Source organism: Alligator mississippiensis, chromosome 3 (genome assembly GCF_030867095.1).
Source record: "Alligator mississippiensis isolate rAllMis1 chromosome 3, rAllMis1, whole genome shotgun sequence".
Taxonomy (NCBI): domain Eukaryota; kingdom Metazoa; phylum Chordata; order Crocodylia; family Alligatoridae; genus Alligator; species Alligator mississippiensis.
Genome location: NC_081826.1, coordinates 90,432,717 through 90,456,418, shown reverse-complemented (window position 1 = coordinate 90,456,418; position 23,702 = coordinate 90,432,717). Strand labels below are relative to the sequence as shown.

General features: G+C 38.0%; 1 protein-coding gene across 4 annotated transcripts; it reads left to right on the top strand.

The window, feature by feature from the left end:
* Positions 1 to 9: 9 nt before the first annotated feature.
* Positions 10 to 21,831, top strand: METTL4 (methyltransferase 4, N6-adenosine). Of its 4 annotated transcripts, XR_002091161.2 has the most exons (10): positions 10 to 104; positions 1,305 to 1,809; positions 4,367 to 4,432; positions 5,037 to 5,400; positions 7,807 to 7,876; positions 11,076 to 11,250; positions 11,547 to 11,653; positions 12,258 to 12,349; positions 13,575 to 13,761; positions 20,740 to 20,823. XR_002091161.2 is itself a non-coding variant. In XM_014606672.3 (9 exons), the coding sequence occupies exons 2-9, from the start codon at positions 1,387 to 1,389 to the stop codon at positions 20,883 to 20,885; spliced, it is 1,443 nt and encodes a 480-aa protein (XP_014462158.1). In that variant the 5' UTR covers positions 10 to 104; positions 1,305 to 1,386; the 3' UTR covers positions 20,886 to 21,831. The 4 variants fall into 4 exon arrangements, 3 of the variants coding, with proteins under 3 accessions (XP_014462158.1, XP_059580174.1, XP_059580173.1); XM_014606672.3 differs by lacking the exon at positions 13,575 to 13,761 and having other exon boundaries at positions 20,740 to 21,831; XM_059724191.1 differs by lacking the exon at positions 20,740 to 20,823 and having other exon boundaries at positions 13,589 to 13,761.
* Positions 21,832 to 23,702: the final 1,871 nt, after the last annotated feature.

Genomic DNA, 23,702 nt, shown 5'->3' with positions numbered 1-23,702 from the left:
CCCCCGCCGCTGTGCGGTGCGATGAGTTGGGGCGGACTTCGTCGGATGTGACGTTGGGGAGCGGCCCTTGGGGCCGTATAGCAAGATGGCTACGCTCAGCGCAGGTGCGGACTGGTCCGGTGTGTGGGGATCTTGTTGCTCTTGCTGCTGCGGGCGGCCCGGGTGACCTCCGCGCAGGGGAACGAGGGGCTGGCGGCGGGCCGGGCAGCCACGGAGCCACGCAGGGAGCGAGGAACCTAGCTGCCGCTTCGCTGCCCAGCCCCGCAGGCTGGGGCTGGTGTGCCCTCCTCCCTTTGGGGCTGGGCCACGACACCTTTCACCTCCACTGTAGGGCCAGGTTGGGCCCAAGCCGTGCCCCCTTCCCCTGCTGGGCTGGCTTGGGGCAGGTCAGCTCCCCCTGCTGCCTCTGCGTGGCCCACCCCAGATGCCAGATTGATACCACCACCAGCACGGTCCATCTGGCTTGCAGGAGGAAAGGGGTTAGCACAGGGGTGGGCAAAATGCAGCCCACCAGGCTATTCTGTGCGGCCCATGGGGCCTCCCCAACATTTAGAAAATTAATATTTATCTGCCCCTGGCTGCCTGTCATGCGGCCCTGGATGGCTTGCCAAAACTTGGTAAGCAGCCCTCTGCCCAAAATAATTGCCTGCCCCTGGGTTAGCACCACTGCTTATAAAGTTTATCTCTACACTGCTTTAGAAAAGCTCAGGAAGGAGCTCTCAGGCTGCCACAAAAGCAAGAAATCTGGAGGTTAGTATAGCTGGCCCTGGATGCTTACCCAAATGCTGATGTTACTGGGTTGTTTCATCATTAGGTATAGAATGAGCTGTTACATCTCTCGGGGGTGCAGAGGCATCCCTCCCTGAAAGCTGGGAGAAATGCACAGAATCTCTGTAACTTGTAACCAAAAGGTGCAATAGTAACACTGAAAAGTAACCAAAAAAACTGGAATGTCGCATGTAGCCAGTTTTCTTTCATGCTGTTGTGGCACAAACTCTTATTTTACATCAATGCCATAAGAAAACAGTATTTCCTCACCTAATCAATGAGTAATCTTGAAGTAAGGCCAAGTGCCATATTGTATAGGAGAAGCATCCCATTTAAAATCCCCTGTGAAAATAAATTTAACATTGAGTACCACAGGAAGGTAAAAAAAATTCCCTTGAGTTGTTAACTTTAGCATGTGTAGCAGGCTTTTCAAAGGAGGAGAGTGTCTTATTGTGTTTGAACTGCCTGATAAGCCCTGGATATTATTTAAATAAGTAGTTATAGCTCTAAGGAATCTGCTTTTTTGTTTACTATAGGAAAAGTCTAAACTGAAAAGAGTATGAATATTGGCTCCAGTTCCTCAAAGATGATGATATTTCCTGAAAGAGGAAAGTTGTTATGTCTGTGGTGCATCGGTTGTCTGCTGGATGGCTACTAGATCATCTTTCTTTTATCAACAAGGCTGGCTACCAGCTCTTTCACTCTTCCCAACACCCTGATGGGGCTCCCATTACCTCCACGTCTTCTGTGAATCCTGTTGTTCCTTCCTGCTTTGCCAGTATATCCTCTCCTGTTGATGTACCTGTTCCTGAGCTTGGAGCTGCTGTAGAAAGAGCAGCTGAAATCCCCCACACACAATATGTGTTTCGGGATGAGTTCTTCCAAGTCTTTAAACCACATATTGTTGCATTTCCCGAAAAGAAACCACAACAAAGAAACCTGGAGGCTGGTCACACAGAGCTAAAGGACAGCACCAATGGAGCGAAGCAGGAAGGAGGAGCCAGGAGCAGTGATGCGGATTCTTTTGCCAATTTAAGAAAGGTATGGGCAACAGAATTAAATGAGCTATGAACAAACTAACTATGCATTGAGCAGTATACTGTGATACTTTCTTGAAAATTTTTTCAGTACAAATTGTTGGACTCAGAGGAGCACATATACAGCAGTCTCCAGCAGAGTGAAGATGTCTGCAAAACCAAAGCTTTCTCTAGCTATTCGTAAGGACTTCTGTAGCTTGGAAAGATCTGGGCTCTTGGTAATAAATCGCAACCCCATTTGAAAACCAGTGGTTTAGCAGCCATCTGCAAAGTCTGATTTTGAGGGGTGCTCAGCTTGCTTGCTTCAGTGTGAGTTTTGGCGTTTCTGAAAATCAGGCAGTAAATGATAAGTAGATGCCTAGCCAGCAAGCTTGAAAATGACTTTTTGAAGCTTGGCTCTTTTGTTTTTAAAGTTTTCAAAGTTCCTGAAGGACAACAATCCATGTAAATTGTTAATTTCTTTTGTTATGAATTGTTGCTGCTTCCGCACTTTCCTCCCAATTCCTCTTCCCTTCCTGAAATCATACAGCTATAAAAGAACTATGTGCTCGGATCCTTGGCCAGTGTAGGTTCACACATTTCAGTGGAGCCTTGCTGCTATACAAGAAATGAGGATCTGGGCCATCTTTTTTTTCTGTTCTCCACATCCAGTCATTTTCTTGAGCTAAAATGGAATGTTTTGTGTGCTGAAACTTGGCATGAAGAGTTGCAGATCAGAAGAGCATTTTTAGGGAAGCTGTGACTGCAAAAAAAGGTTTCTATTGGAAACTCCAGGTTTTCAGGAATCTTATTTGGAAAAGTGATTCTGTAACATTAAACTGAGCATTCTAGAATGACTTCTGGATTAAACAAATTCAATTTAGAATACCAATTGTTGCTTTTAAAATTATAGTTAGCTCTGTTAACACACTTCATATTAGACTTTAGGTAGTGGCACTAAATTCATAATGCTTGAACAAGAATAATTCATTCTCTGAAAGAGTGGTTAATTGAGCACAGCAATTTGCGGTTCCAAGTATGTGACAACAACAGAAAAACTCTGCCTAAGCTAAGACAGCCCAATAAGACGCAGTGACAGCACACACAACTTAGCCTAACTTAAAATGCAAAAAGACAACAGAAAGCCTTGCACAGGTTGACGCTACAAAATAACAGCACACAATTTAGATGCAACAGAAACTCTGCATGAGTCTTAGGTAGTCCCGAAGGCAGAGTCTAGCCAGGTGTTCAGGAGTTTTTCTGGGGGACTGCAGGTCAGATCTTAGCTGGTGAGGGCAATCCCAGAAGCCTCATCTTTGCCTGTGTGTTTATAGGCAAGTCTTCTGTACCTCTTTCTCCCCCTTGGGTGCCTTGACTATAACATGCTTTTTACATCCCTCATGTATTGCATACCCGTCATGATTCTCATGTTCAGCGTCTCTATCTCTTCTCATGTATTCTAGTCTCTTGCCTCTTACAAGTTCTGCTTTGAAATATAAATGTAGTTCCCTGCTTTCTTAGGTCACACCAGCCTGTTTAAGCAGCCTGGTGACCCTCCCCTGCTACCTTAGGTCTGTCACATAGCTCCAGCCTACACTTGTGATAACTGTGCCAGGTCTTTGCCAACAGCTTTATGAAATCAGCCTGAAATATGAAAGTTAAGCCTTTTCTGGTTACTGCATAATCAGATTTCAAGATTCTGCAAATAAAACATCACAATTTTATTACTGGTGTGTGCATGAGGGAAGAATTCAGCTCACCATATGAAATACATAATCATTTTATAAAAAAAAAGCAGTTATGGAGCAGATCTGGTGACCTTCAAAAGTACCATTTATTTCCCATCAGTTTTCTGGCCCTTTGTTATTTTTATAATATTTGCTTACCTTTATTATATATAGAACTCCTATGTGTTTCCCTGGATATGTAGTATTCTTCATAAATATTTAGCATTACATACTACATAGTCTTTCAATGCTATATTATTGCAAATTATGATAAGGGAACAATATGATCCACTCTGGGCTGTGCTAGTGTTATGGCACTCCATTTAATGAGTTGAAAAAAAATCTCAGGTGTAAATATTGTGTTACTGCTCCACCTCTATATTTGATTTTTTTTTAATATGGCCTTACAAAAATGTATTTGTCCTAGGTCAGTTCTAGTACAGAAATATGAGGTGCTTCTCTTCCATTTACATCTTGTGTATGTATTTAATTATCTAAAGGAATAACTAACCCTGAGAAAATAGATGGCACTTTCTTGTTGCCACCAGCCTTACAACTGAACATGTAACTCCTAGCAATTGCCCAACTTAGAGTTAACATGAGCTGTGGCATAGCTTAGAAGTCATTTCATAGCATTGGGAAGTATATGCCTTCTACAAGAACCTAGATGTGTTATGATTATTCTGGCAGTTCATATTGACAATATTGATTCTAATACTTTAGTTGAAAATAAAAAGGGAAGATCATGGCAAATTTCTTCCAGTCTTGAAGGACTCTGTACATTATCATTATATATTTTAGACACATTAGCACATCTGATTTTTTTTTTTTTAATTTCATTTGTGCATTCTACAGACGTGTAAAAGAAAGCATAGTGGGCTCAACCAAGGTGAACTGGATGCTTTAGAATACCATACAAAGGTAAGCTGGAAGAAAAGTTATACATGAATACACGTCTTGTATGTTGAGCTGATTACATTAATAGAAATTTGATCTCTCTGTTCCCTAACAAAGGTGGAATGTTGTGAATGTTTTATGTTAGCTTGCATGTATAAAATAAATTAGATTTCTGAAGGTAACATACATTTCAGAGAGCTAGAACTGATTTCACATAGTACCTTTAACATTCTGGTTAGCTAAACATCCAATACAGGAAATAATTGCAGGAAAAAGCTACTGATACTTGTTTTAAGGCTTGAAACCAACAATGTGAACTGTTCTCATGACATTAGTTAGGTAGTATACTGTATCTCCCAACAAAAGGCTCTCTTATGTTTTGCTTCCACCAGGGAGACTATTACTGGCCCTTTAGCATCTTACATTTGTAATCTGCTTCCAGTGTCAGGAATGTATTAGTCTAAGTCTTGATTTAGATTTAAAGCTGTGGTTTCCAACAATGATGTTACTTTTGCCTGAAATATACTGAATTATGGTCTATATTTGCATTCCTTTTTGCTGGTGTTGGTGGTAATCATTACTGTATTATTTCTTTTTCTTTTTCTTGACATTATTTTTTCCTGTACAGATTAGAGGACTGATTTGGGAAGGTTCTACAAGTATAGTCCAAGAAGGGTTCAAAAGTGGTTTCCTTCAATCTGTTTCTGCACAACAAAGTTGCAGCAAGAATGTTGTTATGGAACATATTGGCTGTGGGTTGGCTGAATTATGCAAAATGGCAAAGCAGTTTCCCTCTGTGAATGAAAATGCCCATCAAATTGTACAAATGACAGCTGAAGTGACCATTCCAGAGCAGGATCTGCTGTCATGTGTTACAGAAAATATGACAAGTTATGCAAAAATACTAAATTTAATGGGGCAGAAATATCTGGTGCCTCCAAAAAGCAGCTTCCTTTTATCTGATATTTCATGCATGCAACCACTTCTGGATTGTAAGTATATTTATTCATTAAAAGTATGCTTTTAGTGGTCATTGACCCATAGCCTACTGATTGATGGGATATGTTGCTTGTTGAGCCAGCTTTCAGATAATAATCTTAATGTGAGATCATAATATTGGCCCAAGAACTGCTGGTAGGGAAAACAGTAGCAAGCTGTTACTAGCAGAACCATAGAAAAGTAGGTCTGAAAGGGACCTCAGGAGGTCATTTAGTCCAAACCCCTTTTCAAGGCAGGATTTTCTAAACCAGTGGCTCTCAACCTTTTTTGGTCTCAAGGCACCCCTTGTTAGACTCAATGCATCCCTCAGAAAATGCAGTCTCTTAGTTTTCACTCATTTTTTGACTATGGAAAGATAATAGAGCAATTTTTCTGTGACAGAAAACTCAGAAGGATCATAACAGATCAAAATGTTTTTAACGCTCTAGATTCCTATTTTAAATTTCTGATTGTATCTTGTAAATCTCATTTACACATTTAACAGTGCCAACATTATTTGGCATTCCTAGCACCCTTGGAAGGATCTCAAGACACCCCAAGACTGTGCAGCACCCTGGATGCGAATCACTGTTTTAAACATCTTGTGCAAATATTTGTCTAGCATGCTTTTAAAAACTCTCAGGGATAATGATGCCACAGTCTCTCTAGGTAATCTGTTCTAATACTTTACGAGCCTCATTGTTAGAAAGCTCTTTCTAATATCCAGCCTAAATTTCATTTATTGAAATGTAAGATTTATCACTTGTCCTGTTCCCTGCAGCCAGAGAAAAAAACCCGTCTCAAATCTCTTTGTAAACTGCCCTTCAGATACTTGAATATTGTCATTGAATCTTTGTTGTTTCTTTTCTAGATGAAATAATTCCAGTTTGCACATGTCCTTACTGAATTTTACTCAGTTAATTTCAGATAGTTTTTCAGTTTATCAAGGTCATTTTGAATCCTAATCCTACCCTCCATAGTGTCTGCAACTCTGTCCAGCTCGATGTTTGATAGTTAGGTGCTCTTCCTGCAGCTCTACTGGGATTTTTCAGAGGAGTCTAGGTAGGCACATTAGGTGTCCAACCTCAGGAGTAAGACAGACAAGTCTTATGCTGTTTTGAAAAATACAGCTGTAGTGTTTTATATAAAACCCAGCAGACTTTTCTTTAATGAGCTCTGCACTCTGTTTATTTCTGCACTTCCTCTATAATCTATGAAATAAAATTGTGCATTGTTTAACCCTGCCTGAATCATTTAAAACGTCAGTATGATAAGGTATTTAAACACAAGGGAAGAATATTTTTTCTAGCGTTAATTCTGTCCTGTCTAGCACCAAACTTATAAACTATCTGGGCTTTAATTTGTTACCCAAGGTTTGACTATTAAATTTATTTTCCATTGTCTATTATTCTGTATTTAAACTTTTAAGAAGAAACACCCATGTTTTAATTGGATAGACATGCAAGTGCTAGAAACTTGCTTAACAATTATAGTTCTGTCCTGACAATGTAAGGTCAAGCTGTAGCTGTGTTGAAGAAAATGGCTTACTGCTTTCACTTTCCTGAAAGAGCAAGAAAGTCTAAATCAAACTTCAAATTGCTGCTCTATGTGTAGTACTGTTTTGCTGCTCTGGAACTTCAGGCAGTAGGTTATGCATTTCTAAGTGGCCTCTGTATAGTGAATGTTAATCGTAACATATAATCTCAAGGGTTTTTTTACCTCAAATCTCCCATTCTCTAACTATTTATTTTATTAGCATAGAATTTAGCAGATTTGGGCCACATGTGGGATACCTTTTATAGTTAACCACTCACTGTTTGAATAGAAACTGCTTTTGTGAAATCATTTGCGTCATTCTGCTGTATGTGACTTTCTACTCTGAACAGCTCATGTTTGTGTGTCTCTTGAATACACAGCATCTCTCATATGCTGTCTTACCTGAATATAGTTTTGTAGTATAAGGCAAATTGGCATAAAGAGATCTAAAATTACCTGAATTTTTAAGGGTTTTTTTTCTTCTTATGCCAGCTACAAGAGACACGCACATGCTTGAGAAGTAATTGCCAATGCAGTCATAACTGATATATTAGACTATTGAGCATGATTTTAACTCATTCTGATTTGGTATTTAATTTTGGACCCAGTGAACCATTTTAAAAAGGAAAAAAAAGGTCTAAAAGTGCTGATCAGATAATTGGTTTTCTTCATTTCATTCTAAAAATTGTTTTCAACAAGCCATCTGAAGTAATAAAAAACAGTTGAATTTTTCAATTTATTATGTCAATGGTAAGAGAATTTTGCCTTTTAGCTGCATAGGATATAATTTTGGTGTGTGTAAGAGATTGGTTTAAATTTTGGATATTGATTTTAGCTTTTGTTTTCTCTTAAAACTAATGTGTTTCAATTCTTTCTTTTTCTAGACAAGAAAAAATATGATGCAATTGTAATAGACCCACCGTGGGCAAACAAGTCTGTTAAAAGAAGTAATCGGTAATTTTAAATCTCTCTCTCTCTCTATATATAATATTACCTAAAAACAAGCAAACATTTTTCGTTGTCTTATTTTTTTTAATCAGAGCATTCCTACAGATTCTGTAAGCCTTTTCTCCACATCGATGCAATTGATATCTTAGTATTGTGGTTCAGTCCAACACACACGCAGGGACAGACTGCACTGTTTATTCAGTAAAAACTTTGGAAAGGGCCTAACTTTATATACATACAGTCACATGTTATTTCATTGTCACTACACACATACTTCAAGTTAAGCAGCTCCCAAAGTGCTTTCAGGACTAGTTCTTAAATTACTTGATCCATGAGGCAGACAAGGTTCCTTCAGTGAATCTGGTATCTTTTATTTTATGCCTGTGTCCTTAGACCAACACAGCTACAACCTACACCCTTGATCCATGAGAGGATTCGAGATATGTTTTAACTAGCAAGTTTGAAGTCATGTATACTTTAAGACCCCCTGATCCTGCAGTTACTTATGCTTGACTTTACTACCATAAGCTAGTTGAAATCAGTTTGTAAATATTTGCAGGATCGGAGCCTATTGTAGAAACTTCAGAATTTTTTTGCAAGGTTGTTTTTTCTGCCTGTTTGGTAGAAATAGCAAAGTGATACTAGTTGTGAAATTTTCAGCTGTGATAGGATCTGCTGCTAAACACTTTAGGGCATCTCTACATGTGCTGTGGGATGCTGGGTTAGGGGGTGTGCTTTAGAGTGGCTCGCCCACAGTGTCATCTGTATTCAGCATCCTGTGCTTCAAAATGGCGACAGGAGCTCTTTAACTAAGTCTTATTTGAGCTTTTGTTAAAGCACCCCCACCAACATTTTAAAATATGGGGACGCTAAATACATGTGACGTGGAGGCTGCTGGAGCACGCTAATTAACACATTCCAGCAGACTCGATTAACCAAGTCTGCTCTGCATGCTAATTAGCATGCCTTGGAGCAGAGGTCTGTCACTTGTATAGGTGACTTTCGTTTGTAAAGTTTTTAGAGTTTTATAGGCCTCTTCTGCCACTGAATTATATCACTTTTATGCTGGTGGAATTTCATTGGCTACCACAGAATTGTGTGTGTTTGACCTTGCAACTTTTCAAAGTAAATTTTGATATACTTCTTGTACAATAGATCTGGAAGCCTGTTATTAAAAAAACCTCTCTTCTGATGTTAAAGGGTTAGATTATTATGTCTATTTTGAAAGCCACATAAAAAGTAACTGTGGTAGCTCACTCAAGCATCAAAAGCCCAAGTAGAGCCACAGACTCTTCTCCTGGAGCAAATTCAGCCTTCAACTTACACTGCCAGACAATACTTGCAGAAGCACATCCAACCCTGAAAATTTCACTTATCTGTATGTATAACATTAACTTTCAACCATTACAGACATTTTGAGTGAAGTATGCCTGTGAGTAAGATGTCTGACCCACTGTGGTCAAAGTTAAGGTTGTACCTTATTTTGAAAAAAAAAGAAAAAGACTCATATCAGTTAGTGGTGGGCTTCATTGGAAAGAGTGGCAGTGCTGTGTTTCTTTTGTTTTTTTTTTAAATAGACATTTGCACTCTCCTCTATTTTTAATCAAGTAATACAGACAGTGTCCTCTTTACCCCTTCTCTTTACCATGCAGAAAACATTTCTCTATCAAAGTGGCGACCATTATTTCTATTTCTGAATATAGTACAAGTTGGTATTTTGAAACTGATGTATCACTTGGAGTAGAGCATGTTTCTTGGGATGTCAGGGGTTACAAATCAGTTACCTGACACACGCATTTAACTGGGTGGTCAGTTTCAAACACTAGGAATGCTAAGATGCTACATGCAATTTCGTATGCTATTTATATGAAAAAATGTGCAAATGGTCTCGTGGGCAAAAAGGTAGTCTTTTAGCTAAGGATCTTAACAAAGTTCAATTTAATTTGATGGAATCTCCTGATACCACCATTTAAGAACACACACATACACCTTTTTATCATATCTCTTTGGAAGCAAATCTCTTTCATAATGCATGTATTGCTAAACTTTTGAATTGGAAGCTGGTCCAGGACTTCTGTGATGGTTAGGATTTTCCTTACCTTTTTCTTTCTTCAATCCTTCCATAACTATCCTGTCAAGTGGGGTTTGAGCATCTTAATGCTCACATGAGGATCTTGGAGCTACCTCCTCTAAATGACTTAGTTGGTTAGCTACCTCTTTAGGCACCTACCTCCCAAATTTAGATCCTCAGTCTTCCTACTCTACTGCCACCTAACCCTGCAGGTTTCCACTTTTTAGGTACCTTCACGTCCACCAATAAAATTGTTTAGACCTAAATACCTATTACTGGTTGTACCCTAAATTAATAGTGCTAAGCAATTAGGTTTCTAGTTTATCCTGAAGCCACCTCCTGATTCACAGATGGAATGGGGGAATGCTTTTCTTATCTCTGGGACCCAATACAATAAAAGTTCTGAGAGCATAGGTAACTCCACACAAAATAAAGCCAGGAGGAGGAGGTGCCTCTTTCATCCAATAGCTTAATAGTTAAGGTGCTCACTAAGAATTCTGGAGAATCTCTAATGACAATCCTAGTTTAAATTAATAAATGACTTTATATAGTGTAAGAAGCAATTGCTCTCTTTTAACCTTTAACTTGCCCATCAAACATGTTTTTCTTGCACTTGTGTTTGTTTCATTTGGCATTTTCATTCACATGCGAGATTTTGCATTAAAGGGTGAAGAATAGCATGGTACTGACATGAGTAGAAGTAACAAAAAATATAAGTTGTTCTTTTTTATCAAATAACATTTTTGCAGTATACAAAGAGTGGAATTGTAAACAACTGTGTGTATAAAAAGTAATCATCTTTAAACGTAAAAATTCTTAAAAACCTAATTTATGTTGATGGGGAAAAGATTATGCTCCCTAACATTTTAAAAAAGTACACTAGTGAATTTACAAATCCAAGAGCTTCGCCACTGGATGTCACTCTTGGCTCAGTTTCTCTGTATATGTGGAAATAAAGCAGAGTTTCAGACATGAAATGTATACAGCCCTTTCCACTGGAGGGAGCGGGTGTGGCTGGGTGTGTGTGGGTGGATAAGTGTGCGTGTGTGTATATGTGCACGTGTGTATGTTCACATGTATAATTTAATATTAGCTTTGTATTTGCTAACTTATTATCTGAATATACCAACGTAGATACTGCTACTTGTCTCCCTGGCAAATCAAGCAAATTCCCATATCAGCACTAGCTGCTCCAAATTGTCTTGTGGTCACATGGGTGACCAATAGACAGAAACATCTACGTTTTGTTAAAGATGAACTCTATCCTCACTGGTCTGTTAAAACCCTTGCTGAGTGGCACTGGGTAAAAGTAAGTTCAGAAACTGTTTAATTGCTTTTCTTTGGGTGGGAAAGGGGAATGGAACTCAATGTGATATGATGCTTTTCTACACATTTTGGTGTTAATCTGTCATTTACAGTTAGGTTTTTTATTTTTCCTATTTAATATGGGTAGTTTCTTAGCAGACGTGATATTTTTATATCTTCATTTTTAGTGGAAAAAAATAACTAATTAGAAAGATCTGAGAGCATAAATAACTAATTAGAATCATTCACCTGGTTTATCCTGAGACTCATTGAAAATGTATTTGAATCCCTTTGTATCAGATTACCAGATCTGGAGAATTTATATTTCCACTAGATTCTTCCCACAAGAAGCCCTATGAAGTCCTTGTATTAGGGAGAGTTCAAGGAAATGTGGATTTGTCATTAAGGTATGAGATGCTGGTATTTGAAAGTACACTTTTTGGGTTGCTAGGTCTCTTTGCATATGCCATTCTTATATATTAAAATATAATGACCCAGACTCTTCATTCCATGCAGCCGTATTTTGTCCCTTAGCTGAATGGATCCTGGATCTGGTATATGAACCTGACATAAAAACTCATGGGAAGTGGGAATTCTTTAGCATCATTAAGGAACCAGAGCAACCCTTGTCTCATCCTTTCTTCCTTCTGCCTGTGTAGGTACTATTGAACTTGAGAAAAGACAGGTGGTAATATTCTACAATTGAAAACTGACAAAATTATAAACTGATCTGGGATTTTTTCCCCTTGTGATTTTAGCCCTTTTTAATCTGTTTTTTCTCTAGAGCTATAGAAATTTCATGTTTCCCTTTATTTCTCAGGAAAATAAATAATGTCATCATTTAGCTATTTAACTTCAATGAGGTTTACTGTGGATTCTGACAGTGAATAAACATTTCATATTTTATAACCCATTTGTAATAAAACCCCATGAAAGCATGATCTGTGTCTCAGTATTGGAGGATTTATCTGAGAAACTTCATTTATTTTCTGTTTCTGATTTATGCAACAGGAAATCAGAAGTAGAAGTGCCTCCAATTCCAGACCACAAGTTAATTGTCAGTGTACCCTGCACTCTTCATTCACATAAACCTCCTCTTGCTGGTATGTTCTTGGGATCTCCTCTGTACGATAAATAATGTTTCTGTAGGCCAATATTTTCAAACTTGGATGTCTAAAGTTATGCATCTAAGCTCATATATACCCATATCTAATAGATTAATTGATTTTAACAACTATCAAGTAACTGCAGTTAGTAGAATTTCTGCAGATTGCTGGCGCACTGAAACATGTCTGAAAATCCTGGCACTTTTATGTGCTTAAGTGGATGTTAGGAGCCAAACAGAGGTCTTAAAAATTGTTTTATTTATTTATTTGTTTATATATTTATTTATTTATTTATTGTAGTTTGTAGTTACAGCAATATTGAGTTGTTCCTTCAATTTGTGTAAGACTGTACTACATTTTGTGAGGTAAAGAACATTCCTGGTGGGGAATATATAATATAGATGTCTACACTGACAATAATTTACTTTGATGACTCTTCCATATTGGTTCTTATACTGCCTTCCTCATTTTAATATTGCACAATGGTGGTTGGTGGTTTCTGAAGCAACGTGACTACATGCATCACACTTGGTTTATTCTTTCTTTTTTTTTTTTACCAAGGGAGAGAATTCTACATGTAGTATGATGTTTGGTTTTCATAGGTTTAAAGACATTTAAAAAAATTAATGTACACACTGCTGTGTGTGAGAATGGACAGATCCCAAAAGTGCTTTTTGCTCTTGGAATGGCAGGTGGTGAGATTGAAGGTGGTCTTTCATTCATGTGGAAGCTCTTTTTAGTCTTGGGCCAGTTCCTTGTCATTAAGGAACCAAAGCAACCCCTGGCTCACCCTTTCTCTCTTATGCTGGGTAGGTAGTACTGGACTTGAGAAAAGGCAGGTGGTAATATTCTACAATTAAAAATTGACACAATTATAAACTGATCTGGGATTTTTTCCCTTGTAATTTTAGCCCTTTTTAATCTGTGCACTGGAGTCTGCACAAGTGAGCTTTATACTTATTGTGGAACATTCCTTTGTGCTGGAAGAGCAGGGTGACCTTAGATGTGATGCTAGCCTGAACTCTCTTTGTACTTCTGTCTGAGAGGGAGGTTTGGAAGTGTTCATTTTGGGGTTATTTGTGTTTTTTAACTGTGTGTTATTAGTATGCAATGTTCCTTATACCAGTAATAATTAGGCACTGTTTTTAAAAACCTAAATAAATAAATAAGCAAGCTTTGAATCTAGGAACACCTCCCAGCCATGCCCTAACACCAGTTATAGTGTTTGTGTTTCAGGATAATTAAAGAGAGTGCCTCAAGCTAATCTCCACTGTTGGAAGTGCTGTGATCTCTTAAGACATTATATATTGAAACCAAGTCTTGTGGGGCACTCAGAAACAAACAGGAAATTTGTGCAGCATGAAGAGAAAACATGGAGTGTTCTTGATGTGGCTAGCAATGCAAAACAGGTAGTGTTTTCTTACTTGGTGAAGTATGTAGTAAGCTTTCAAAGAAGACTCCAGCTAGTGGTACTACACTAGGGAATGGAGAGAAAGAAAGAAGTTCAGTCCACTGTCCACTAAATGCAGATAGAAAAATGTTGTCTTGTCAGAATCTGCTGTTGGTAATTGGTTTTAACCCACTAACAGGCAAGGGTACAAAAGGTCTGGATACATAAGTGGTCTTACATCCAAACTGCACAGCATGGTGACACAATTTTTTGTATACCTTGACTAGGATTTCATTCACAGAACCGTTCCTTCAGCTGTGTGATTCTGTTTGTCTGATGCATGATAGAGAAACTACTTTTGTAAATACTTATGTGTAAATGGTGATCCATGGCTTGGCTTAGAAAATATTGTACTTGGGAGCCAAAAAGGGATGTTAAACCTAGATACTTGGCACAACCAGTTAAAGTCGATCAAATAAGCCTTGTTGGACTCTCCCTTTCATCTGTATGCTTCTTGATTTAAACTTGAAAACCTACTGTTGATACTGTATCTGTTTTATTGCTGGAAAACACTGTGTAGCATCTGACTTGCATCCATTTTTAATGTACATGTATATCTGCAATATTTAAAGGTTAGTCTCAGAATAGTCACGGAGTCAAAATACAAGTAAATTTGTTGACTCTGTCAGAAGATACAAGTGATGCCCAGACCTTACTGGAAGGGCTTATCACTGTTGTTTTAAAGTAGTATTTTAGATTTGCCAGTAGAGAGCAGCTGATCTCCACTCCTAGACTATTTTAGACAACAGAAACTTGAAGTTTTGGAATGGGAGAGAAGGAAACTTGATGAGTCATACATGTTCTTTATGTTTTGTTTAAGTAGCAACAATGCCAAAAATATTAGTATTTATTGATCTTGTTTGGCACTTTATTTCTTGTTACTACTATAACGTCTGTATGTTGGTACACATGTAGTCACTTATTGACTGATTATAACAATTTATCTCTCTGAGGGAAAAGGAAGATGCAAATTAAAGTAAGTCATCAAAAATAGACATTCAGGTTCCTGCAGTGCATTTAACTATGAAATCATGACTGTCAGGGTTTCTGATGATGCATGTTCTGTGCTTACTGCTCACATTTTTAATGTGTCATTGTAAATGTATTTAAACTGCTTTATGCAAATGCTTTAAAATTAAATTTTATCACTTGTGGTTTTCAAGTAACAGCAGGTTTTCTTCCTAATTCAGTTCATTGTTGCTGTTAAAAATTTAGGTGACACACTATTACATGGAGGACATTGAAAAAATGTGAATTTCAAACACTCCCCATAGTATTTTACTTAGATTCTTCTTGTGATATCCTATTTCTTCCCCCAGTTGTTAAAGTTAGGTTTTTATCTATACCTACCTGTTAGAAATGGTATTACGATACAAAAGTGTGCCTGTGAAGTAAGATGCAAAAATCACGGTCATATTCTGGAAGCCCAGAGGATACCCCACTCCCATAGCAGCCCATTGGACCATATTTTAGAAGCATTGCTGGATAAAGCTTCCATATGTCATCTTTATATCCTATTGGTAGAATAGTACATGTGGCCATTGTTAACTGGGCATTAACAGGAGTCCAGTCAACCCAGGGTTCTGGAGAAGATGCACATGGCATAAAGTCCTCTTTGTCCTACCTCCACATCCCTTTTTCTTGTTCTGCATTGAGTACAAATGAGTCAAATCAGAAAATACAGGCCCATCTGCTATAAAAGATTTAATATTTTACTAAAATTATTCAAATTTTAATCTTGTGACTTATTTTCATTATTTATGCTGTATTTTTCACGCCTTTCATCTTGTACAATAAAAATCAGTGCAGCTTTTTTCACTTGAAGAGTATCATACCTGCATCCCTAGTGCTTTAGTACTTGAGTTTCAAATGCTACAGGGAAATCTTTGCAGAGCAGTGCATTTCCTTGGATTGTTTTTATTAAAAAAAAAAAAAGCTTGGAGCTAGTGTGGTTTTTGCTTTTTTCTTGTTTTGTTTTGTTTTGTTTTTAAACATGAATTTTGGGCCAAGTATTAGTTGATAAGGACCAGGGCTTTCCAACAGGTCAGAGGCTGTATGCAGCCCCTGAGTAGTTAATTCATGGCCTTAGCTCTTATCCAGGCCCTGCTCCCTAGTGGTGTGCAAAATGGACCGTATTAGATTCGGATTTGACCCAAATCGGGGACAGTGATTCAATTAGTTGATTCGGATCACTGTTCAGATTTAATTCGGCCGAATCTGAAAATTCGATGCTGATTTAGAGAGTCGGTGTTTTGGCCATAGACACAGCTTTAAATGTTTTTTCTACATACCTTGAGGTACCAGGTGGCTTGTGAATGCTGCGATGGTGGGGCAGATGGAGTGTCCCCCATGAGTATGGGGGGGGGCCCACGTGCTCAGCGGTGAACTGGGAAGTGGACCAGAAGTGCTTCTGATCCACTTTAGGTCTGCTGCTGAGCACTCTGGGGAGCCCCCCGCACTCCTGTGGGATGCTCCATCTGCCCCACTATTGCAACATTCACGAGCCACCTGATACCTCGAGGTATGTAGAAAAAACATTTAAAGCTGTCCGAATCGCTGAATCTCTCTGAATCGATTCAGAGGGTTTCTATTTGATTCGGAGAGATTAAAGGGTCTTCTGATTCGATTTGGATTTGGAGAGTTGGCCGCTGAATCGGGCCAAATCTCCACCGAATTGAATCAGGGACTGAAACTTTGCATAGCCCTACTGCTCTCCTGTGTTGCTCCTTGCTGCTGCTGCTGCCACTGGAGTCTCCATACTCCTCTCTCTCCAGCTCCTGCTTCTTGCTTCTGGGTCTGTGGGCAGAGCTGGGTGGTATGGCCTGGGGTTGGGGCTTACATGTCAGGAATTCTGAGGGGGCCTGCACAGTGTGTGGCCTCTAGCCCTTTAAAAGCGGGATATCCCTGAGTTAGCCTAATATTGATTTAACAAATATTTCTATTTAGTGCAAATAGTTGCAACTGTAAAAGCAGGATATTTTGTTCTTTTAATGCATTCCTAATAGAGAAATAATATTTTTATCTTTTCTACTAAGTGCCTGATCCTTCAAATCCTTACTCAGATGGAACACTTCAGCCAAGTCTGCAGGTCAGGCCCCAAGCATATGTTAACATATCCTTCTGAAGACATGCAGCCCATAAAATCATAATAGATGCTATAATTTATAGCTTAAAATAGAAAATGTTAATGTTCAGGAAAACGGGTGGCATTAGATTTTACATCAACAAAATATGGTCTTATTATTGCCCTCTTTGTATGCTAATTTTCATCACACTGAGGGTTACTGCCAGCTACAATTATGTAAATACCCACATCCAAGCTATGAAAAATCGTATTGTGGTGTTATCTTGAAATATAATAATCCTTCTGCATCTCTCCAAACAGTCATTTTCTGAAGGAAAATCTCTGGGCGAGGGAGAGATGGTAAAGGAGATGCATGGAAACCCTTGTTAATTGTTTCCAAATTAATAGAAAAGTTGGAGTGATTTCTCTGTCTCTGAGCCAATGGCTTTTGGCTTTATTTATTTTATGTGAGGAGGACCCCTCAGATCCTGTGATAAGCTCTGAATGGATGGGTTCCCATTGAAGTCAGCATGGTTTCTCACAAATGCCAGGGTCTGGCACTGTGGAGCTCATTGAAAGCTTGGGGCTCACTCCCCCTCTGCTTAGGAAGAGACATACCCTACTGCTTGGGCTTTCTTAGGTGATCAGAATAGATTTTTTGGGAGCACTTTGACAAAATGTTAGTAAATTGGAGCACAAAAATCTTTAGTTGTGGAGCTTGGGAAAAAAATTATAGGTTTTTCCAATTTTTGGTTCTAAAATGGTACCAGCACCGTTTGGCAGAAGTAGTATTTAATTAGGTGAACTCTTGTGACACCAAAAAACCATCCTGGAGTGCAGCAAGTTTGCTGTCAGATTGTATGTTTTATTGTTTTAAACTTGCCAGGCTGTCTTCTGCAAACATCAAGCTTACACTTTCTATCCTGTCTAGTATTAGGAATAGATTTTCTGATGCAAAATTACTGTATTTACTTGAATATAAAATGACCCCCCAATAATTAGATTTCATTTCTAGGAAATTTATAAATTTGTTATAATTTTCCAGGTATGTAATTTAATTATTGGAAGTTTGTTTTGAATTTTTCCCCTTCCACTGCTGCAGCAAGGAAAATAAATTGGAGGGGGGGGGGGCAGTCAGGTGGCTCCTTTGCTCTCTGCCACCCCAGCTTCTCCCCCTCCCCCCCCCTTTACTTTCAGACCCTGCTCTCCTTGAGCACATGGAAGTGAGGGGCAAACTTCTGCATATAGACAAATTACTATGGGTACCCATAGACTTAGTTCATCCACAATTGATGCATTTTACCTTTCTTGGAAACTGCTGAAAATTTTAGCACGGGTACTCCATAAACTCACTTTGACACAGCACTTTTGTACTTACTTATATATAGTACAAACTTGGCATGATGTTATATGCAAAGGACAGAGGGGGTGACAAGGGTTTCTGGGTGAACTGCTTGTGTTTGGAGCTCCATTTGTAAGGTGTGTCAGACACTTAAGGCTGATGAAGAAACAGGAATAATTGGAAATGGGAAAGAAAGGCATTGACTCAGCTGTGGGAGCAAAGAGGAAGTAAAAATGTATGCAATGTAGTGCGTCACCATGACTGGGAAAAAGAGTTGTCACTGAGGGGAACTGAGCACACTGTGCCCTTCTGTGTCCTGTGTATCATGTTCAAATGGGCTACACTAATCTATTCCTGTGGTAGGTTCCCATCAGCATCTCAGTGTTTTTGGCTAAGATCAAATATAGCACTTTTGGCACCAAGGGGAGGGTGTCAGGGCTGGCTCTGGCCCACCTGGTGCTGGCCTGCTGTTGCAGTACCTCCAGACCTGGTGCCACCAGTTCCCTATGAACTGAACACACGCCTGTTTTTTTTTTTTTTTTTAAGGGGAAAAAAATACGAAAGATTCCCATCAGTACGTTTGCCCAATATGGGCCATGTGTTTTAGTCATGGCCAGTGTTGGCTGGCTTAAATCAATTTGATAGTCAGTTTCCAGTATTGAGCATATGCTGATTTTGGCATCATTTTTTATGACAGAAAATGTATTTAGTGAGGTTTCCTTGTATGCAAATGTAAGACAAGGAGCTTTTTCATTATGCTGACTAGGGGAGAAAACCTTCATCTTACATTTGAGTAAATATGGTATTACAAAAATAAACGGCAAAATGGCAACAAATGAAAAGCAACTTGGAGTATTCCTGTGAGTTTGTGAAAGATTTGGTGCTACATGCATATTCCAAAATCTAAAACATCCAGAAACTACTTTGAATAAGTTTCAAGTGACTTAAGATATTTGTGGAAAGGAATATGTAAGGTAGACAAGGAAGAAGGTAGACTAGCACCCACACAAGGAGAGTGGTCATCATTACTGAACAAGTAACACACTGCGTGGGCAGCAGCATCTTTGCTCTCCTTGTCAAACTAAAAAAAGCAAACATTTCTGCAGTTGTGAACATTGGTAGAGGGTTTTGCAGACAACATGTTACAAACAAGCCACAGGCTGGGGACTGTTTCACTAAAGTTTTGAAGGCATGCCCAGAGTCTAGCATATCACAAGCAATTCACGATGTGAACTTAAAACAGATGAGAGAGCTTCAGATCAGCCATCTCACTTTGTTTGGCAACTTTGACAGGCAAACAATGGATTCCAGTCAAAACTGTTCCCATCCTTGCTTTGATGTATGCTGATTAGATGTAATTCTGTTGTCTGAAATGATAGCAGGAGGAGAGATCAATTTAGATAATAAAACGCTTGTAGACTGTCTTCTGAACTAGGAAGAAGAGTGAAAACCCTGTGAGTTAAAGGGGAAAGTAGCAAAATCACTCTTGAGAAAGGAGGGGGTTTGGTCAGTCTTGGAAGCAAAACATTACATTGCTGGAACATATTCTTAGTCTAGGCTGGTTTTCTAGGCCATTGTTCCTACATTACTGTGCCATTTTTAAGTCTTTGCTTCATAGGCTTTTTATTTTTCATTTAATATCTCTATACTTAGGCCTTGAAATTGAGTTCATTTTACAATCACAAGCTAAATTGATCTGTCTGACAACTAATCCATTTAAAAAAAAGCATATTTGCTAGGATATCTTTCAGCTAAAATCCAAGAATCAAGATAGGCTCCCTCCCCCAGACCATTGCTCACAATCAATGAAATAACCCATATTATAAATGAAAGACCTACTTACTAACATTTGGCATTAAAAGTCCAACTGCAGGAGAAATATTAGATTACAATTTTAATGCTAAGAGAAACAACAACAGTGTTATAGAACTTTTTTAATGCTTCCAGAGAGGTCTTCATCCTGAACCAGAATAAGTCTCTATTAATTACCATATTGCTTCTGTACTCGATTATGTTTTGCTGTGCTATACCACACTAAAGTGATGTTTATCCTTCATGTTTTTACAAGGCAGCATCACTAATCACTTGTTGATAGAAAAATGCAACCTTAATAAATAATCAGGAATACTTGATATTTAGGAGGAAAGAATTAAACAATTAAAATTTTGGGGGAAAATGCTGTACTTTTGTGGCAAAAGTTGTGTTAGTTCTCAGGAGATGTTATGACAACAATATTGAAAAATTGAGACGTCACCTGTGTAGGTGCTGAATTCCTTATTCCCTGCTTCCAAATGAAAACCGATAAATCAGGGCTATTGAAGGCTTTGACACTATTGTTCAGAATCTCAAGGGCGCTTATTTCAAATGACTTTCTGACTATAAATAGTCAAGCTGGTTGATGAAATCCCTAGAATTAATTTGCTGTCTCTCTTTTTTTTTTTTAATAAAACATTCCTGTTTTCATCTCCCAACAGCTCAGAGAAAATTGATTTTTTTTTTTCATCTTCATCTTTTTCTATTCTTTTGTACAGAGGTTCTGACAGAATTTATCAAGCCGGATATGGAATGTTTGGAGTTGTTTGCTCGCAGTCTGCAGCCTGGTTGGACCAGCTGGGGAAATGAGGTTCTTAAATTCCAACACATTGATTATTTTACTACTTTGCAGAGTGAAAACTGACTATTGTGCCTTAATTAGAAGATTCCTTTCCTGCCCCAGCTCTAGAACCTGTTTTATTTATTTATTTTTATTGCTGCTGGGACAATTTGAAGACAATGTAAGTGGAACTAGAATAGCTTCAATTAAAATCCATGCACTTCTGATTGCATTATGGTACTGTATTCATTTTTATGAGGTGTTTCTTTATTTTGATTTTCTCAAGACCAGAATGGAGTGGGGTGAGCTGGGAGGAACATTTACAAATATCAGAGTATAATCCGTATAGGTAAAGAATAATTTTCGCTGTTAGTTTTTTCCTAAGTAAGACTCCCATAAATCCTAGCATCTTATTAAATGCTATAGTGCAATCTTAGGGTGGTATTTCACCATTTTTAAAATAAGCCATTTGAAGTAAATGCTTGAGAATTAAATATCTTTTTTGAAAGAAAGTAGGTCTTCAGGCTGGGTTCAGAAAACTGGAGATTGAAGTAAATAAGTATAAACTTGTATTCATTTTTCTGTCTGATGAGAAATAGTAATGCCTATGTTAACTGACACACGGACTGTTGACTGTTGCATGTACTCTTTAAAATTATGCTTTTAGGATACTGTTAGTTTCTAATTCCATCTTTGTATGAATGATATTAATTCTTTGTATCTATTGTACATGATCAAAGTCTCAACATCTTGCAAACTCTGCATATTAAGGCATTAGATTTAACGGAGAAGTGTAACAATATAAATATTTTATAAAAATCTGTTTCTCGTGTTCTTGAAAATGTAAAAAGTCAGGTTTGAGCTCATTACCTGCGTTGTGCATTTTTTAAGCTTCACTTTCTTGTAATTTTTATGGGACGTGAAATTGTAAGAGAAAATTTATGTATTCAAAGTTTTAGATGTTTTGAACCTTTCCTTTGAACTGACTATTACTGTTTCTGCAATAATTAAATAAACATTTTTTGAACGATTTACTGCTGCATATGTCCTTTTCTTAATTTAGGTTTTACTTTGGAAAAGTTATTGGCTTAACAAATTAGTGCCATTTATTTATGTGGCGCATTGGAAGCAAAGAGAGATCTTAAAAAATCAAATTTATCACAAATTATTTATCACAGGGAACAAAATAAATTATGTATTTTTTCAAGTTAAATATACCTGCAGTTGTTTAGTGTGCTGTTACATTTTTAATCATTCTCTGGATGTTAACAAATTGTTTTGTAAGTTTGAAAATATATTGTTTTGATAGTGTATTATTCACAAATCTCACTTCTATATTCTAGTTACTTTTTAAATGTTTCTTATTTCAGCAGTGGAATTGACAACAGTAACTCAATGTTTAGCTTACTTCTCTAGTTAATATTTACATTTTTTGGTTTATTAAAATATATCTTTTAATTATGAAAGACATTTGGTATGATCCCATCCATAGGCAAACCAGTTCTGGTTGTATGATATCTGTTCTGCCTTTTAAACTTTGTTGTTGCGTGCAGTCTCAAACCATGTGCTGTCAAGGGGAAAAATGTTTCCAAATTCAAGTGGTTAGAAGGTTGTTACTCTGTTTTCAGTTTTGAAGGACATTATTTCCCATTCCCACTGCTTCTAAACTCTGATATGCAATTCCTCCCTAAAGGTCTGATCAAATGCTTATTAAAGTCCTTGTGTCTCTTGTGAGAAACAGACCTTATCTACTGAAAATACACAGGTCTTCCCTAATACTTTTGAAAACAGCATAAGGGAAGAATACATTATCTGCAGCATGAACCTGTTTTTTTGAAGGAAAAACGTAGTACTTAGCTGTGTTAGTCTGAAGTCAGGAGGAAGGCAGGGTGGTGTGGATTCTTAGATTGACTTGTTCAGAGAGGCATGGGCTTTTTGTACGCTATAGCCTACTTCATCAGATGCTATGACAAAGTAAATGCATCTAACAAAGTAGGCTGTAGCCTGTGAAAGCTCATGCCTCTCTGTATGAGTTAGGCTATAAGGTGTTATACTGCCCTGCCTTCTGTCTATTTTTGAAAGTGTACAATAACTGCAAACAGCATCAGCCTGTGTGTATTGTCTTTGTGGTTGATCACAGCAAATGAGGAATGCTTTGCTGATCAAGGTAGTAATTATTATTAGGTTCTAGTTTTATGAAATCCTAAACAAAAAAGTTAAGAGTGTATAATAACTGTGAGTAGTATGCCTGTGTATATATTTTACCTAGGTAAAATATGTACCTTGGGCTAACCTGTTCTCTGTTAATTTTTAATGGCAAAAATATGCAAAACTTAATCACAGGACCTTTGCTTACAAAGATAGCTTATGATAGGATTTTAACTTAGCTGAATGGCAAAGACAAATTAATGTATGGAAAGGAGGAAACAGACTGCTGGTAACAGATCACTGTCACTTAAAAGACTCTCTAAGGCTGCCTGACTTTAGAGGGCCATAGCAGCTCAGAATATGGAGGAAAAGGTGTCTTAAAGCCTTTGTTAACCCCTCTTAGAAGCACAACACACATTTTCATATATAGAGGTGACGGTCCTAAGCTCTGGACCTGCCTGAGTCTCCATTCAAGCCAAAGGAGTTTACATGGGTACAAGGGTATGTTTGGAACTGTCTCAAAAGGGGAACATTTTGAAAGAACGGGAGTTGTTACATTCTGATTTTTCCATGTGGACAAGCTGGGAATGATACAAATGTAGCAGAACTACTTAATAATGCTTCATCTAGTGATAATGTTGGAGTGGTTTTGCTATACAGGCAGCGGGTTATGTTCCTGGAAAAGGCGTTTTAAGTCAAAACAATGTAAGTCGAATCTGATTTTCCCATAGAAACAATGTTATAATAGGGGGT

Bases quoted from the DNA above. Each gene is read 5' to 3' on its own strand.
- METTL4 (XM_014606672.3), top strand. From the start codon at position 1,387: ATGTCTGTGGTGCATCGGTTGTCTGCTGGATGGCTACTAGATCATCTT. The intron at 7,877-11,075 runs GTAATTTTAAAT...ATACCAACGTAG, and splicing joins TCTGTTAAAAGAAGTAATCG to ATACTGCTACTTGTCTCCCT. The intron at 11,251-11,546 runs GTAAGTTCAGAA...CCTTTGTATCAG, and splicing joins CTGAGTGGCACTGGGTAAAA to ATTACCAGATCTGGAGAATT.